This window comes from Palaemon carinicauda, chromosome 6 (genome assembly GCF_036898095.1).
Source record: "Palaemon carinicauda isolate YSFRI2023 chromosome 6, ASM3689809v2, whole genome shotgun sequence".
Lineage (NCBI taxonomy): Eukaryota > Metazoa > Arthropoda > Malacostraca > Decapoda > Palaemonidae > Palaemon > Palaemon carinicauda.
This window is the reverse complement of record NC_090730.1, coordinates 21,493,223-21,509,839: the sequence shown is the minus strand read 5'-3', so window position 1 is coordinate 21,509,839 and position 16,617 is coordinate 21,493,223. Positions and strand designations below refer to the sequence as shown.

Here is a 16,617-nt window from a genome sequence, read left to right as displayed (position 1 = left end):
ATGAATGAAGTCCCTGTGCATTGGAACTTTATATTTGACACAGGAGGCTTATTAGCAGCGCATAAAACACTCTTCACATGATTTGCCATTCGTACTGATCTTGCAGCAGTCTTGTGCTTCCTAGATAACATTGGCCACTCCTCTCCAATGTGTTATTCAGGCATCCCTCTCTTCTAGTCTCCTTGCACTTCTGGATTATAAACTTTTGATAATCTATTCTTTCCCCATAATCTAAGCCCTTTCAAAAATTCTAATCAACCCTTATATCTCCTAACATTTTGCAACTTCTATGTAGCTCTGCTCCACACTATATTATTTTTGGTAGTAGGACAATTGGCCGAATAACAATTAGTCAATACACAAATAACAGATAGGACAATTGACTGATAGGACAATTAGTCAACAGGGAGCCCGCTTAAAATAGTTATACTAAATTACGTACAACTGTTACATTTCATTACTTATTTTCAAAATTGTTATGCCAAGCTACTTATTGTTAGGATTGTTTTACTAAACTACTTAGGCTATTTGTAAATAAATTTAAAGACCTAATTCTCAAACTGTCCTTCAGTATCTATCATGGAGTTCGTCAAAACAGAGCGAGGATGCAAAAAGCTCCGGTTCGAGGGATACGATTATATTATTGACAAAACCAGGGAATCAACGACTTATTGGAGATGTGCAAGTCGTGGAATCTGCAACGCAAGAATAACAATGATCAATCTCATAATTAGCAGACCATCTTTAGGACACTCGCATCCACCAACACCAATTGAAAATCGAGCTTCAAAAGTTAAAAAAGCAGTAAAACATATTGCTGCACAATCTGAACAATTGCCAGGTTCTATCATTGATAATGTAACCTCCAATATCCCATCAACCATTGTCGGAGCATTACCAAAGGAGGACTCTCTCAAACGTACATTGCGACGAAAAAGACCTGTATTTGGTAAGTTGAAAAATTTGGAGACTTGGTTTTGTGACGGGACTTTTGATTTTGTACCTTTGGGTAAGCAGCTATAAATGATCCATGCAATAATTTGTGAACATAAAACAGTGCCACTACTTTATTGTGTAACAAATGGTAAAAGTGAAGAGACTTAGGATTTAATATCTAAATTCATTACAGAAGGAATTCTCTGAATTTCTTACTTTAATAAGCTGTCGGTGAATTGTTCTGTCGGCGAATTTTCCTGTCTGTTAATTGTCTGTCGGCTAATTGTCTTTTGGAGAATTGTCCGCAGATGATTATTTCTTACTCTTCATAAATTACAAAAAACAGTTAATCTCAATAGGCTAATTTCCCCCTAATTTACATTCAACATTAACATTTCATTTCCATATACAAAAATTGGTTCAATAGTCCCTTTATACATACATGACTTCCACTTACAATTCAAGTCTTTTGCCAGTCTTTTATATACTTCCTGCTATCTTTCTTTTTCCCCTATTCAATGAACTCGCCCTTCTCTCATTTTGCGATTATCTATTATATTTACAATCACATCATAAATATACCCTACTAGTTTCCTTTTACACTCATGACCTTATTCTTACACAAGTCTCAATTTCCACTTTTCTCATCAGATTTTATAGCTTCTTTTCACTAGCCCCAGTCAGCCTAATATCATTTATTCTGCTCCTTAGTAAAGATTATTGTTTTTTTTTTTTATTACACGACTTCCAACCTTCAGCTATAGTCCTTTCTATGAAGCTTTTGTTTGAACCCATCCTTAGATATTGAACAGCTGCAGACATAACACATCCCAATCTCACACTGTCTTCTTCAACAAAAGTAACTCTCCCGCCTACGATATATACTGTATAATGAAAATATGCTTTAAGCATTAGGAAATTTAGTAAGTTTAACCTGTAGAAAGAGGAAAGATGAATTACTTAAAATGGCCCATGTACTCTTGGATGGGAAATTTGTTGAGAAAATGCAAATTTTTGCTACTGTAGGAGATGGACAAAATAAAAACTTACATCAATCAAATTTTTGACAGACTCTTAAAAGCCTTATATTCATGAAAAAATAAAATGGCTTTGGTTTTGTTTTTCAGAAAAAAAAATCAGCTATAGTACAGTCTCATACTTTAATAACTTCGTTTATATGGGTTTCTGCCCTTGGTTCAATTCTCAATCAGCTAATTTAAATGGTATTTAACATTATCATGATACCTCCCAGTTATATAGATTCATAGTTACTAGAATATGGGTTATAGATGAATGCATTATGGAACAGGTAGCTTACTTTTCATTTTTAACAATGACATGATTTGTTATTTTCAATAACCTACTGTATGAATAGATCATGTCTATAAAGAATAAACATTCAAAGCATTCTCAAGAAGTAGCAAGCAAATATCAATCAAAATTGTTGCTGACACATTTTATGGAGAGTTTTTCCTTTTGCCGTATGGTATGTTGTACACTTTCTCTGCTGTGAGTCATACATGGTACCATATAGAATACTAGAAATGCATCACAAATAGTTTGTATGTGTATCTGGATGGTATTAGTTTGTATGAAGTCTACAAAGCCCATTGTTTCCCTATCAATTGGTAAGGGATAAAACTAACGACTGGCTATATCTACTGATTGCTCTTTCCTGGATAAATGCATTTGTCATTCTGAATCTTCCATTAAAACCTATTCTGGTAAGCCAAGAATTTTCTTGACTGACAAAATTTTTTCTTTTTTATGACAATGTAATTCATCTTTTAATTTGATAAATGTTTTAATGATTCAGCCTTATTAACAATTATTCCAAACAATCAAAATAATCTTAGAATATCCCCACTGACTAAAAAATGGAAGATAGTAATGTAATGACTTACAAATTTGCACATTGTTCTGATTTTGCAGATTCCAGAATGATAGGTGGATGTTTTGCTCAAATCCATCAATCAACAACGCTGTTTCCACAACGAGTAAGCAAACCAAGAACAACAGTAAATTTCAATTTAGACAATGAACATTTTAATTTAAATTCAAATTGCGTAACAAGTGAAAAACACAGTAGAAAACACAATGAAAAAAAGCAATTTCCACTTGAAGTACAGGAAGCAATTGTAAAGACAGAAACAACTGATGTTATATGTGAAAATACAAATAGCAAAGGAGTATATGATTCTTTAACTACACCAAATGATAAAGGATTTACAGAGACTGAAGTAGTGACATGTTTTGTTTGTAGGAAGGAAATTTTAAAGGATTTAATGTCTCAACACCTGCTTATTGGTCAAGTCAGGTGCACGAGTTGTTCGTTCATTTTTAAAAGCTGCAAGTCCTTCCAGAAACTGACTGCTGAAATGAACTTTGGAATAGATATCTGTGATCATGTGTTGGAATACCTGAGTGATCCTTGGGAAACCTTGAAGCTGTGTTACTCAAGAAATCCCATTAGTTCATCAAGTGTTACAGAACGGATTGAAAGTAAGGTAAATGAATATCTAAATCAAATTGAATCTCTTAAAAATAGATATCCATGGAAGGAAATATTTTCCAATTCACTAAAACCTGCATCCAAGCCATCAAAACTATCCTCAGTAAATACCTCTATAGTGTCAAGGTCTAGTGAAAATCATGTATTAGAAAGTGATAGAAAATATAGATCTTTTTCAGGGGAAAGTACTTTCCAAGATAAATCATATGTAATGGTTGGTTTTGATAAGTTACCTGAAATTAATAGCAACATCAATCCAATTACATATTCAGGTGACCACACCCCCAAAGTAAAAGAATATGAGGAAAAAGAAAATAATCTCGTGATAGCTAAATCTAGTGGATCTAAAAACAGTGGTGCACCCCTTGAAAAGCAATATCATTGCACAAAACAAACAGCAAACAACATGCTTAAAGTAAAGAAAAGGGGAGCCAACTTTCACCATGGTGAGTCCAAAAGAAGAGTAAATGACTCAGAGAATAAGAAATTTAAAAAGTTAGTTGAAATGCCTTCTGATGGATTTTATTACATTGTTAAGCATTCTGTAAAAGAATGTCCAAACTGTTATACTGTTTTTAAACCTCAAGATTTTTCCGTGAACATAGTAACATTTTTGATGACAGCAATATGCAGTGATTGTGGTTTAACAGTATACATTGTACAGGACCAAACAGATGGTGAACACCCTACAGTTTGTATTGTTACAGACAAGGAATCAGTGATTAACGTTCCATAGCATTGATGAGCTTGAAACTTTATTTCGCTAATAATCATTTAGTTTTGCTGGCTGCCTTTAGGATAATAATCTTTACATCTTGATTGATAATAATTTCTGAACTTTACCAATTATTCAAATAATGTAGAAGATTTAAATGCGTAAGAATAGTGAAACACAGTGGAAGGAAAACTCATTTGCTTGCAAAAATTGTTCATCCAAATTTTCATTCAGCATAAACAAAATTTAATAGGATTTTTTATCCTTTTTTTAGTTTAATTATTGACGGTATTTCTGATAAAATGTGTTGATCTTCTCTACAAAACCATTATAATACATATGTGAAACAAGTTATTCAAATATCTATATTATGAACTCAGTAATAAGTACCGCCAGCTTGTTAGTATTATGTTTATTCGCATATGCTACATGAAGAAATATGTGTACAGTTAATTTATACAGACATATGTGCAGTCACAAATGAATTATTACAATTATCATTATTATTGAAATTATTATATTAAAATTATTATTGTTATGAGAATATTAAAATTATAACTATTAATAAAATTATTAATGTATATTAAGTTATCTCATCGTTAATTTTCAACCTGAACGCCTTGAACATCTAGAATTCAAGACGGTTAATGAAATCAGGGATATATTGTTATTCTATATCATTCAATTTAATTTGATATATGAAATTTATTTTACTAATCTGAATTTTCTTAAAGTGACAATACGTAAAAAAAAACGAAAAAAAAAACGTGAAAAGCCTGACACTTATAGGGATAGTTTTTATAACTTTATCAATATGTCTTCTCTCCACATGTATACAGTATATAATTAATGATATAGTTTTGCATTAAATTCATGAATATGAACTTGACCCTTACTGTTTATGTACATGGCATATTTTCTGTAAAAAATTCAAGCTGCATTAAGTCTATATTTTGAGTTATTTAAAAAAAATAAAAGTGTGTCAAAATTAAAGCACCATGCCATTTTTAGTAAGTATGAATAGCTTGCTGGATAAAAAGTCCAGAAAGAAATAAATTAAATTATAGTATCATACATTATCTCAAAATGAGGGTGTACTGACTGGAAAGAAATATGGTAACAACAATAAAATATAAAAATTACTCAGCATTTAAGGAATAATGACCCATTAGAGCAGTGTTTCTTAAACTTTTTTGTGCAGCGGACCCCTTTTATTAAAATTTTTCATGTAGCGGACCCTTTATTATTATAATTTTCCTCTTGAGTTTTAAAGTGTTTGCATGTCATAATATACTGTAATTACAACTGAATTATTTATCAATGGCTTATGTTCAACATAAATGTTTATATTTTGGTTAACATAATTTCCACAACATTGATAATTTTGCATACAAATTTTCATGAACTTAACAGCAACGCTTCCTCCTGATATCTCACAACCATACTTAATGCGATGAATGATACTGTTTTTGCTGCCTCACTACTGTTGGAATATCTGGCTCCACTCTGCTGAGTTTCAGTCGCATGTTGGGTTCGACATTGATTCGGTTACGCTTCTTCGTTTTAAGATCAACCAGTGTAGAAAATCCAATTTCACAGTTGTACGTTGTTGGGAACGGCATCAAGTGTTTCAAAGCAATTTCTGCAAGTCCAGGGTACTCTGGCTGGACTTAACCCAAAAATTGGCCAAACATCTTTCCCTGAATAGGGTCTTTAGTGTCCCACTTGTTGCAATCTCGACAAGATTATCAGCCTCTTTTGATGACAGGTTGACACTGAACTTTTCTATATCTACTTTATCTGTAACAAATGAATTTCTAATCCACTCAAAGCTTGGGTCTGGTTCTTCAAAATATTTTCCTAACTCTGAGTGAAGGCCTTGCAGATGGGTTTTGAAAGCTTGTGTTGTGTCACCATCTAGCTCTTCCACCGGGCATCAGTCAGTACAATGTTGCCAAATCATAAACACCACTGCCTTCTATAAAGTTGTTTTTTTGTGTGTGTCTTTTTCGGAATTTCGTTGAGGATTTCACCCCAAGGGAGGAAAGCGGCATTACTTAAATTACTTCCATCCCAATGTGACTTAGCCACTGTAAAAAGCCATCAGGATTTGGTGCTACAAAAATAGGAATTTAGGACGTTTTGGCCGAAAATTTGACTGAAATCGATATTAAAAATTATCCTGCGGACCCCTTGGAATATTCCACGGACCCCTGGGGGTCCGCGGACCACACTTTAAGAAACACTGCATTAGAGGAATCCACTCTGCAATAAACAGCATATTTGTTCAATGGAAAGGGAATATTAGTAGGAGGACAACTTTATGTTATAATACACTTCTGCAGTATGAGGATTTGCCATCATGAGGCTTAATACTACACTGTGTTCTAGAAGTTTTATTCCAGTTACGAACACGTGGAATGATCTTCTTAATCGGGTGGTTGAATCGGTAGAACTTCAGAAGTTCAAACTTGCAGCAAATGTTTTTATGTTGAACAGGCTGACATAAGTCTTTATATAGTTTAAATGTGGAATATCTGTTTTGATGTTACTGTTTTTAAAACTATTTATTTTAACTGGTTATTTTTTTCTCATATCGTTTATTTATGAATAGGAGATATGAAGGAAATAATTTGATTGATTTACCTGAAGCTGATGAAGACCTTGATGTGCCCATGAATGAATTCAGTGTGTTTGAAGTAGAAGCCATCCTAAAAAAACTAGAGATGGAAAGCCCCTGGATACAATGGAATAACTACAAAGATGATACTGGCCGGAAATGAAGTGACTCCCAGAGTACTTACAAGATTATTTTGTAGAATGTGGCATGAAAAGACAAAACCTGATGAATGGGAGTTGGGAGTGTTGGTGAAAATGGCAAAAAAAGGAGACATGACTGATTGAAATAATTACAGAGGCATATCACTTGCGTCAGTTGTTATGAAAATATATAGTATGCTTATTCTAAAGAGACTGGAGAGAAAGATTAATGTAAAGCTGAGAGATGAACAAGCAGGATTTAGAAAAGTTAGAAGTTGCGCTGATCAAATTTCCATTTTGAGACATGTACAGAAATGAGTATAATATAGAAATCCACTTTTGATGGCATTTGTGGACTATGAAAAAGTCTTTGATAGTGTGCACCGGCCAATTTTGTGGAGAGTACTGCGCTATTATGGAATTCCTATTAAATATGTAAATTTAGTTAAGTCTGTTCATGAGTATAGGAAGTGCAAAGTTAACATTAATGGGAGATTATCAAATGAATTTTCAGTGAACATTGGAGTACTCCAAGGGAATGTGTTGTCACCTATGTTGTTTATCCTCCTCATGGATTTTGTTATGCGTAGAACAGTCGCAGATGGTGGAGAAGGATTGGACTGGATTGGTCATAGGAATTTGGCAGACCTAGAGTATGCTAATGATGCTGTCCTTGTTAGCAGGATACCACAGGATTTGCAATGCTTGCTTACCAGAATGCATGAAATATCACACGAGGTTGGGTTGAAGATAAATAAAAGAAAGACAGAGATGATGAGAACGGAGTATGCAATGGAAGATGAAATATCATTGGAAGGAGAAAAGATTAATGAGGTAGAATCATTCAAGTATTTAGGAACTATGATCTCCAATACAGGGTCTTCAGAATTAGAGTTTAGTGAAAGATTGAATGAAAGCAAATCAGATAATGGCTAGGTTAAGTAAAATCTGGAAATCAAATCACCTGAAGTTATATATAAAAACCAGACTATATATCATTTTACTGAGATCGGTGTTACAGTATGGACATGAGACATGGTATGACAATGAAACAAACTCCAATAGACTTAGTAGATTTGAGAACAAAGTCCGCAGAAGGATATTGGGAGTTAAATGGCAGGACAGGATTAGAAATTAAACTATAAGAGAGATTACTCGAGTGCCATATGTGCATGAGATCATGATGAGGGGTAGATGGAGATTGTTTGGGCATGCTCTTCGCACTCCACAAGAGGGATCAGTTCACCAAACATTCAGCTGGGCTCCACCAAGCACTAGAAGAGTTGGAAGACCCAGACCTACATGGCTGAGGAATTATGAAGCATGAAGTAGATGATGAATGAAGAAATATTGAATTAAAATCTCAAGATAAAGATGACTGGTGAAATCTAACAGAGGCCCTTTGCGTCAATAGGCGTAGGAGATGATAATGATGATGTTGATGATTTTCTTTCCTCAATAGGCGTAGGAGATGACGATGATGATTTCCTTTCCTCATTGGGCTCTTTTTTTCTTGTTGGAGCCCTTGGGCCTATAGCACCTTGCTTTTCCAACTAGGGTTGTAGCTTAGCTAGTAGTAGTAGTAGTAGTAGTAGTAGTAGTAATAATAATAATAATAATAATAATAATAATAAAAGAGAGATTTATGTAATCTAACAAAGTCAGATTTTTGAAAAATCTAATACTTTTCAAAATCAGTGCTATGATTACAAAATAATTGTCCATTATAATGATGATGAAGGCAATTATCATCTGAGAGATGAAAAATGTTAAAAAAAAAAGTTATACATAAAGACTGATTCTAGAAAATGTTGTCCTTGGATGCTCTACCTAAAATAAAAAAAAAAAAAAAAAAAAAAAATCACAGGTATATGTAGGGTAAAAGTCATATGCACAGTGCCTGCTGCAATGCCTAAAGGTTCATTCAGCATTGATGTATAAATGGAGAAAATCACTCGGTAAGTACAGCTAGGAACCAAAGTAATGCCGACATTGCACTGATGGCATGACCGCCTTATGAAACAAGAAATAAAAATATCCCTGTAGCGAGGTAGTGCCATCAGGATACATCCTCACTCAGTGCACTGTACAGGGCCACTCTTAAATGGAAGAAGCAAGGGAAAGTGACATTGCCCTAGAAAGTAAGAGTCTGCCCTTGAGACTAACCCTATGATCAGCGCCCAAGCCACCTCTCCAACCAAGCTAGGACCAGGGAGGGCCAAGTAATGGCTGCTGATGACTCATCAGGTAGATTTATGTGCTCCACCAAACTCCCAATCCTTAGCTCACAAGGATGGTAAGGTTGCAGCAACCAAAGGAACTAACGAGTTTGATCGGGACTCAAACCCCAGTCTGGTGATCACCAGTCAGGAACATGACCACATAGGATACCACTACCCAACCCTACCCAGCTACCTAGACCGTGACTGTAGGCATTAATTAGGGATCAGAGCAGTGTTTCTTCGGAGTCTAGGTACTCCTTTATATCCACCTAATTTACCTTTGTTTCCACGTTATTTTTATCTATTTATTGTCCAACCTCTCCTAACATTTACTTCTCAGTGTAACTGCTGCCCCCCCCCCCCACAGTTGCACTTGGGCCCTGAATGGCCTCGCAGGTCCTAACACCAGGCTATATGGACCAAATTCCTAACTGTATGGGACAAGTTGGTATTCTATAAATGACAAGGTCATAGGATGGCGTGTGTTGTGAAAATACCATCATTGTGGAATGCAATATTAAATTGTAGAGAATACTTGATTCAAAGAAGGGAATACGAGTCTGTTGTCACTTGAATCAATGAATAAAATAAGAATTTTACAATTTCTCAAGAATAATCAAATATAGTATGGACTAATTTGAATTTTTGAAGTATCGTGCTTCTACCAAGAATTATTGTTGCTTCTGGATATTTTTTCCCTTAAAATGAAAACTCAAGGCATTGCATTGTATTTACTTGGAATAGTCTTTAACACGAACCAAGAAATATCAAATTCAATGAGAATGAGAATCTTTAGGTTTTTCTTTACTAAGAATATGATTTATTCTTTAAATTTACGTATATAAAAAACAAAACAGGAAAGGGATGGACAGGAGAATAAGATAAGAAGAAGAAAGAGAAATAGTATATAGATCTAGTTGTAAAAAATAGTTAAATATCAGGCTGGTTATTGGTCTACAAATTAACCAATATCATTATTGCACTCACACTCGCGACGATTATCATTTATAGCAAATATCAAAATTTATGTATGTATGTGAATCCAAAAAAGTATGATACAAAACTAGGTCCTGTGATAAAGTGAACTTAATAGTAATGTTAACTGCTGTTTTCTGCTGTGAAAGTAGATCATCCACTGTGTCTTGAGTGTATGTACCACCTTTTCTCCACCAAAATTCAGTACACAATAAATTTGGGGCCTATAAAAAATTCCATTATCTATTGATACCCAATTGAGTAATTACTGTTACATTGCGGCCAAGTTTTGGGGACTTTAAGAAAATATACGATAATGATCTTTATATAGAAGGTTTCATATTCTTTAACAATTGCTGTCCCATCCTGAAAACACCCTACCAGCATCCTCTTTTCAGCTAATAACCTCAGACACGAAGATTACCTCATCAACTCGCCATTTAAGTATCTTTAATTTTGTCTGGTTTCCCATCCTGTTCCCTTAATTTATAACTTTCCATTTAAGTTCATCTAGGTTAATAAAAGCAAAGGGAGATAAAATTTTTTGTCTTGTAAATCTGGCTGTAAATAAATGTGTTTTTGGGAGCTCCTGTTTTATAATAATTTCCCATATATCAATTGCTGGTGTTGTATCCTTATTGATTAGTGTTATAAAGAACTACGATTGTTTTTTCGTAACAATTGTTAATATGTATCTGTTTACTCTTATCCAAAAAGATAATACTTCATTTAGTATTTATAAACCTAATACCTATTGTCCCCGTGTCCTCATTTGAGGACAGCATAAAAAATTGATTTTATATCCTTTGTCTTAATCGTCTCATTTGAGCACAGCTTATTGTTACCTGACACTTAAAATATATTTTTTATTCCTATTTCATGTGTAATCTTAACCCTTAAATATAATCATCATTATCTCCTCCTACGCCTATTGACGCAAATGGCCTCAGTTAGACTTCGCCAGTCGTCTCTATCTTGAGCTTTCAAATCAATACATCTCGATTTATCATCTTTCTTAAATATGTTTTTCAAAGAAAAAAATCCAAATTAAAATAAAAAATGGCGTTTTGTATAATGGGTCAATAGTATATCACTACTAATAAAATCTCTACTTGTTACTTACTGCAACAAGAACAAAATAGGAAATCTACGTTTAGTTTTCAGAGCATTAAACAATATAAAATTCGTATTTTTGAGGTCAAGTACATAAGAAATCAAATTGAGATTACGAGAGCAGACATATCTACTCATAGCATTACTCATAAATTAGAATAAAATCGTAGGAAGAAAAACGTAATGTTTCGCGAGCTAATTCAAGAATATGCCGCACTTGCAATGAAACAAAAAACTTCTGGCTGTTGATGAAAGATTTACTGATAAAGCAGAAGAGTGGATGCATTAAATTGAAAAAAAAAAAAAAGACCCTTTCCAGATTAAACCTAGTCCATAGAGTTATTAGAAACTAAACACACTAAACAAGGAGAGGGTCCCGAAGGAAAGAAAATGAAGAAATGTTGCCTTAAAAAAAAAAAAAAAAAAAAAAATGTTGGTGGTGTAGTTGTTAGAACTACAAGATAAAATGACTTTGCCCCAAAATTTAATATGAGAAAATATAAGTAAATCCATAATATGATTACCAATTATTCAATTATAGCACACCGGTGGGTAAAAAGATACTTTGTAAGCTAAATAAAAATAACCTAAATATCAGAGTTAAATTTTTGGTCAACATGAATTTTTCCAATTTCAAAAAGGGTCATTCGAAGTCATTCCTGGTAATTTTTACTGGTATACACGACCCGTCAAAATGAAGGCTAAATAGTTAGATAGATATTCACACATATGCAACCCCCTCACTAGGGTATGACTACTCCTTCTTCTCCATAACTGAGGGGCGAAGAGAGACCTAGTAGTTATACCTCTGGCAATGTCATTGAGCGTGAACGGAAAGATATTTAACGCACACACACATATATATATATTTATATATATACATATAAATATATATATATATATATATATATATATATATATATATATATATATGTATGTATATATATATATATATATGTGTGTGTGTGTGTGTGTGTGTGTGTGTGTGTGTGTGTGTGTGTGTGTGTGTGTGTATAGAAAAGTTTTAAATATAAGTCATTCAGTCGGATATCTTAGAATGACTGAAGCTATTTTCATCAAATACTCAAGAAATAAGTTTTTAAACACTGACTTATGAAGCTTTTTTACATAACTACATGTAAGTACGACTAATATATATTTTATTATCTACTGCTGATTTTATAGCATATTGAATGATTAATTTTAACAATGAACCTGTATATTTGTAAATTGCAGAAAGTATGTCTCATCATGTGATATTAAGGTTTTATGTATGTGTAACAAATTTCTTGTGTTTTCTTTTACATACCAACTTGCTTGGATAGGCAATTAACTTTTTATTCTCTACTTATGGTAACAATTTTCGATGGTGCTTACATGAAACTGGAAAGGACCAAAGTGAAAATAGTTAAAGTACCCAGCCATCTGTTATTCAACAAAACCTGCAAGATTAATAAACTGATACCCACCTACAACAACAACAACAACACACACACACACACACACATATATATATATATATATATAAATATATATATATATATATATATATATATATATATATATATATATATATATATATGTTGGAACCCCTGGGCTTATAGCATCTTGCTTTTCCAACTAGGGTTGTAGCTTAGCAAGTAATAATATATATATATATATATATATATATATATATACACACATATATATATATATATATATATATATATATATATATATATATATATATATATGTATATATATATATATATATATATATATATATATATATATATATATATATATGTGTATATATATATATATATATATATATATATATATATATATATATATATATATATATATATATATACATATTATTACTTACTAAGCTACAACCCTAGTTGGAAAAGCAAGATGCTATAAGCCCAGGGGTTCCAATAGGGAAAATAGCCCAGTGAGGAAAGGAAACAAGGAAAAAATAAAATTTCAAGAAGAGTAACGTTAAAATAAATATTTCCTATATAAACTTTAAAAACTTTAACAAAATAAGAGGAAGAGAGACAAGACAGAACAGTGTGCCCGAGTGTACCCTCAAGCAAGAGAACTCTAACCCAAGACAATGGAAGACCATGGTACAGAGGCTATGGCACTACTCAAGACTCGAGAACAATGGTTTGATTTTGGAGTGTCCTCCTAGAGGAGCTGCTGACCATAGCTAAAGAGTCTCTTCTACCCTTACCAAGAGGAAAGTGGCCACTGAACAATTACAGAGCAGTAGTTGGGTGAAAAAGAATTGTTTGGTAATCTCAGTGTCGTCAGGTGTATGAGGACTGAGGAAAATAAGTAAAGAATAGGCCAGACTATTCGCTGTGTGTATGTGTAGGCAAAGGGAAAATTAACTGTACCAGAGAGAGAGAGGGATCCAATGTAGTACTGTCTGGCCAGTTAAAAGACTCTATAACTCTCTAGTGGTAGTATCTCAATGGGTGGCTGGTGCCCTACTACCTATATATTCTTACGAAGCTGGTCTAGTGTAGAGTAAATGGTTTTATTTATATTTTATTTGTGCATTGAAGAGAGGTTAGCCAGCTCTTAAGAGGAGTTCTTCTCATGTAGACGTAAGTTTATTATGTAAATTACGTAAAACCATCATCATTAATTTCATTATATTCTTTATTCAAATTAGTATATGTAAATTTACATTATTTTTAAGAATTAACTTTTTATTTCACGTATTTTTGTTACGAAGTCTTGCGCAATTTGTTTGAGTGTGTTATGTGATCATACATGATAGGAACAAGGGCTTATTTTCATGAGGTATAGCGTCATGTTTTAGAGAGAATACACAATTGTTTTGGGTGCCATGTGCTTTGGAAGTTTCTGGAGGCCCCTAGTGTTGGGTTTTATCATCTTTTTTTATTTTGGGGACAAAGGCTGGGCAGAGCTACCTGACTGAGAAAGTTCGTCCCCCTGTTGCATGAATAAGCGTTCGAGAGGGCAATACTTGGTAACTCGCATGCCTTTGCCCGGTCCCCAACCTTCCCAGTTCTTTGGGAATTTTCTGGAAGTAGCTAAATCTCACATATAAAGGTGAACCCCAGGGTTAGATAAATAGAGAGAGATGTCCAGCCTTAAGATCGCCATTTCTCCCCTCTCACTCACGCACGCAGCTCAGAGTATTGTTTTAAAAGTGTTTAGTGTATCCTCTCTAAAGTTATTTTATGCCCCCGCATATTGTGTGTAATGAGCACTTATAAAAATTCTCTTAGAGTTTTTGTAAACGGCCCTGTAGGAAGGTTAGGTATTTGTATTGTGATCTGGTAATCAATTATTCATCAAGTGTCAAACTTAAATATTGTACTCAGATTTAATTCCAAGGGAAACAAGTGACTGCATAATTTTCACAAGTGTTATTTCTTTTCTTAATCTAAGGTTTATTCATATATAATAGTTCAAGTCAAGTAATTATATAAACTTCGGATCGTAAAATTTTTGTCTTAATCCACGTTTTGTTCCGACTTAATATTTCGAGTGATTTACTTTGTTTTCATGTAAATTCTTTTCAAAGTTGTTATTTATGTAGAATATATTTATTTTTGTAACGAGTGTATTATTCCAATCACCATTGTTTAGAATAATATTCGTTTGCATCCTGTTAAAGAGCCGTAGTAAGTTATAAAAAATTCTTGAGAATAATTACCCAGTTTGGGTTTGAGTGTACTTGAGAGACCTTTGGATATTCAGTGCTTTATATATTGCTGTCTGGGAGTTATTTAACTGTCTCAGAGTTCGTGGATTAATATTTTAAAGTGTAACAATTTTAATATCAAAGCAAACAAGTGAGTTTGGAATTCGAAAGGTTGATTAACTTGCCAGTTGTAATATATATGATATTATATGTTTGGTTCCCAGTCATGAGCCATAGTATAATATATTTTTGGTGCCCAGACACGGGAACCATTATCGTATGAATTTTTGGTGGCCAGACCCGGGATCTATCATAGTATAATATATATATATATATATATATATATATATATATATATATATATATATATATATATATATATATATATATATATATATATATATAAATACCCAGACACTTGCTCTTTATTATATATGGGATATATCTCACTGATATAATTTACTTTGTAGCAAAAGAAAAATAGCCCAAGTGTCAGAGTTAAGTTTTCTTTTATCCCCACGAATTTTTCAAATTCAATTTCAGAATGGCTCACCATTAAAGTTATTCCTGTTTTTTTTTTTTTTTTTTTTTTTTTTTTTTTTTTTTTTTTTCTGACGAAAAGAAACTATAAAAATTGAGTTTTTGTGACGTTTAATTTGCTTCCTTAGATTCATCCATCTGATAATCTTACAGATGAAAATCAATATTTCATAAACCTATCTACAACATATGATAAATATAATGAAACAAAAGCTACAAAATAAAACAAAAGCAAACCGAACGCAGCAAAGAAGAGAGTCAAGCACTGCATGAGTACGATGACCGTGATCAAAGTGCTGCATTGCAAAATGACGTCACACCATATCGTCTGTTATTGAGAGCAAGGTCCTTTAAATATACTCGGAATTATTCAAATGACCATGGACGAGTAATTGCGGATCTAGGTCGCCGTGAGTTTAGACTTGAGGTATCAGTTTATTAATGTGTATCATTTCATAGAGATTCCATACATATCTTATTTTACATCAAATATTTTATTTCGTGAATTAATTTTGCTTTATTTATTAGGTAACAGATTTGTGCGCAATGGAAATTCTCTCTCTCTCTCTCTCTCTCTCTCTCTCTCTCTCTCTCTCTCTCTCTCTCTCTCTCTCTCTCTCTCTCTCTCTATCAGTGTTTGTTAAGTGAAAAAGTCGACGTGGATAAAGAAGTGCTTCATCGCTGTCAGTCATGACCAAGACACTACGATGCTCGGAATTAGCAAACGAATAATGGCAAAACTCGTCCATATGTTTTGCCAAGAGAAAATCGCAGGATAAGTCTGGATAGATAAGTAATCACTCGTATTTATAGTTTATAGTTAGACATATCCGAGACAATATATTTCACAGTTACCTATGACAATAAAATGAAAGAATATTTCTTATAATATGATATAAAATATTTAATTTCCATAATTATAAACAACTAGCCTAATCTACAGATTTTCATCTCCACACAGTCCTTACCATCGCATGGCAGAGGCGATATGTATTTGCTCAAAAAATTCTTTTTTTCTATCTTTTATTATGAAATACACCTTTACAATCTTACTTGGAACCATCTGTATCAACAGTAACACAATTAGTGTTCCAGAGGGGACTGTTGGCATTGCACTCTATAATTAATAAGAAATCTTCCTGACTATCTGTAAATTCTTTGGCTAGAAATT

The 16,617-nt window shown here is 33.1% G+C and overlaps 1 protein-coding gene across 1 annotated transcript; it reads left to right on the top strand.

Moving 5' to 3' along the window:
• Positions 1-564: 564 nt before the first annotated feature.
• Positions 565-5,328, top strand: LOC137642489 (uncharacterized). The gene is made up of 2 exons (XM_068375083.1): positions 565-949; positions 2,869-5,328. The coding sequence occupies exons 1-2, from the start codon at positions 580-582 to the stop codon at positions 4,182-4,184; spliced, it is 1,686 nt and encodes a 561-aa protein (XP_068231184.1). The 5' UTR covers positions 565-579; the 3' UTR covers positions 4,185-5,328.
• The last annotated feature ends 11,289 nt before the right edge of the window (positions 5,329-16,617 follow it).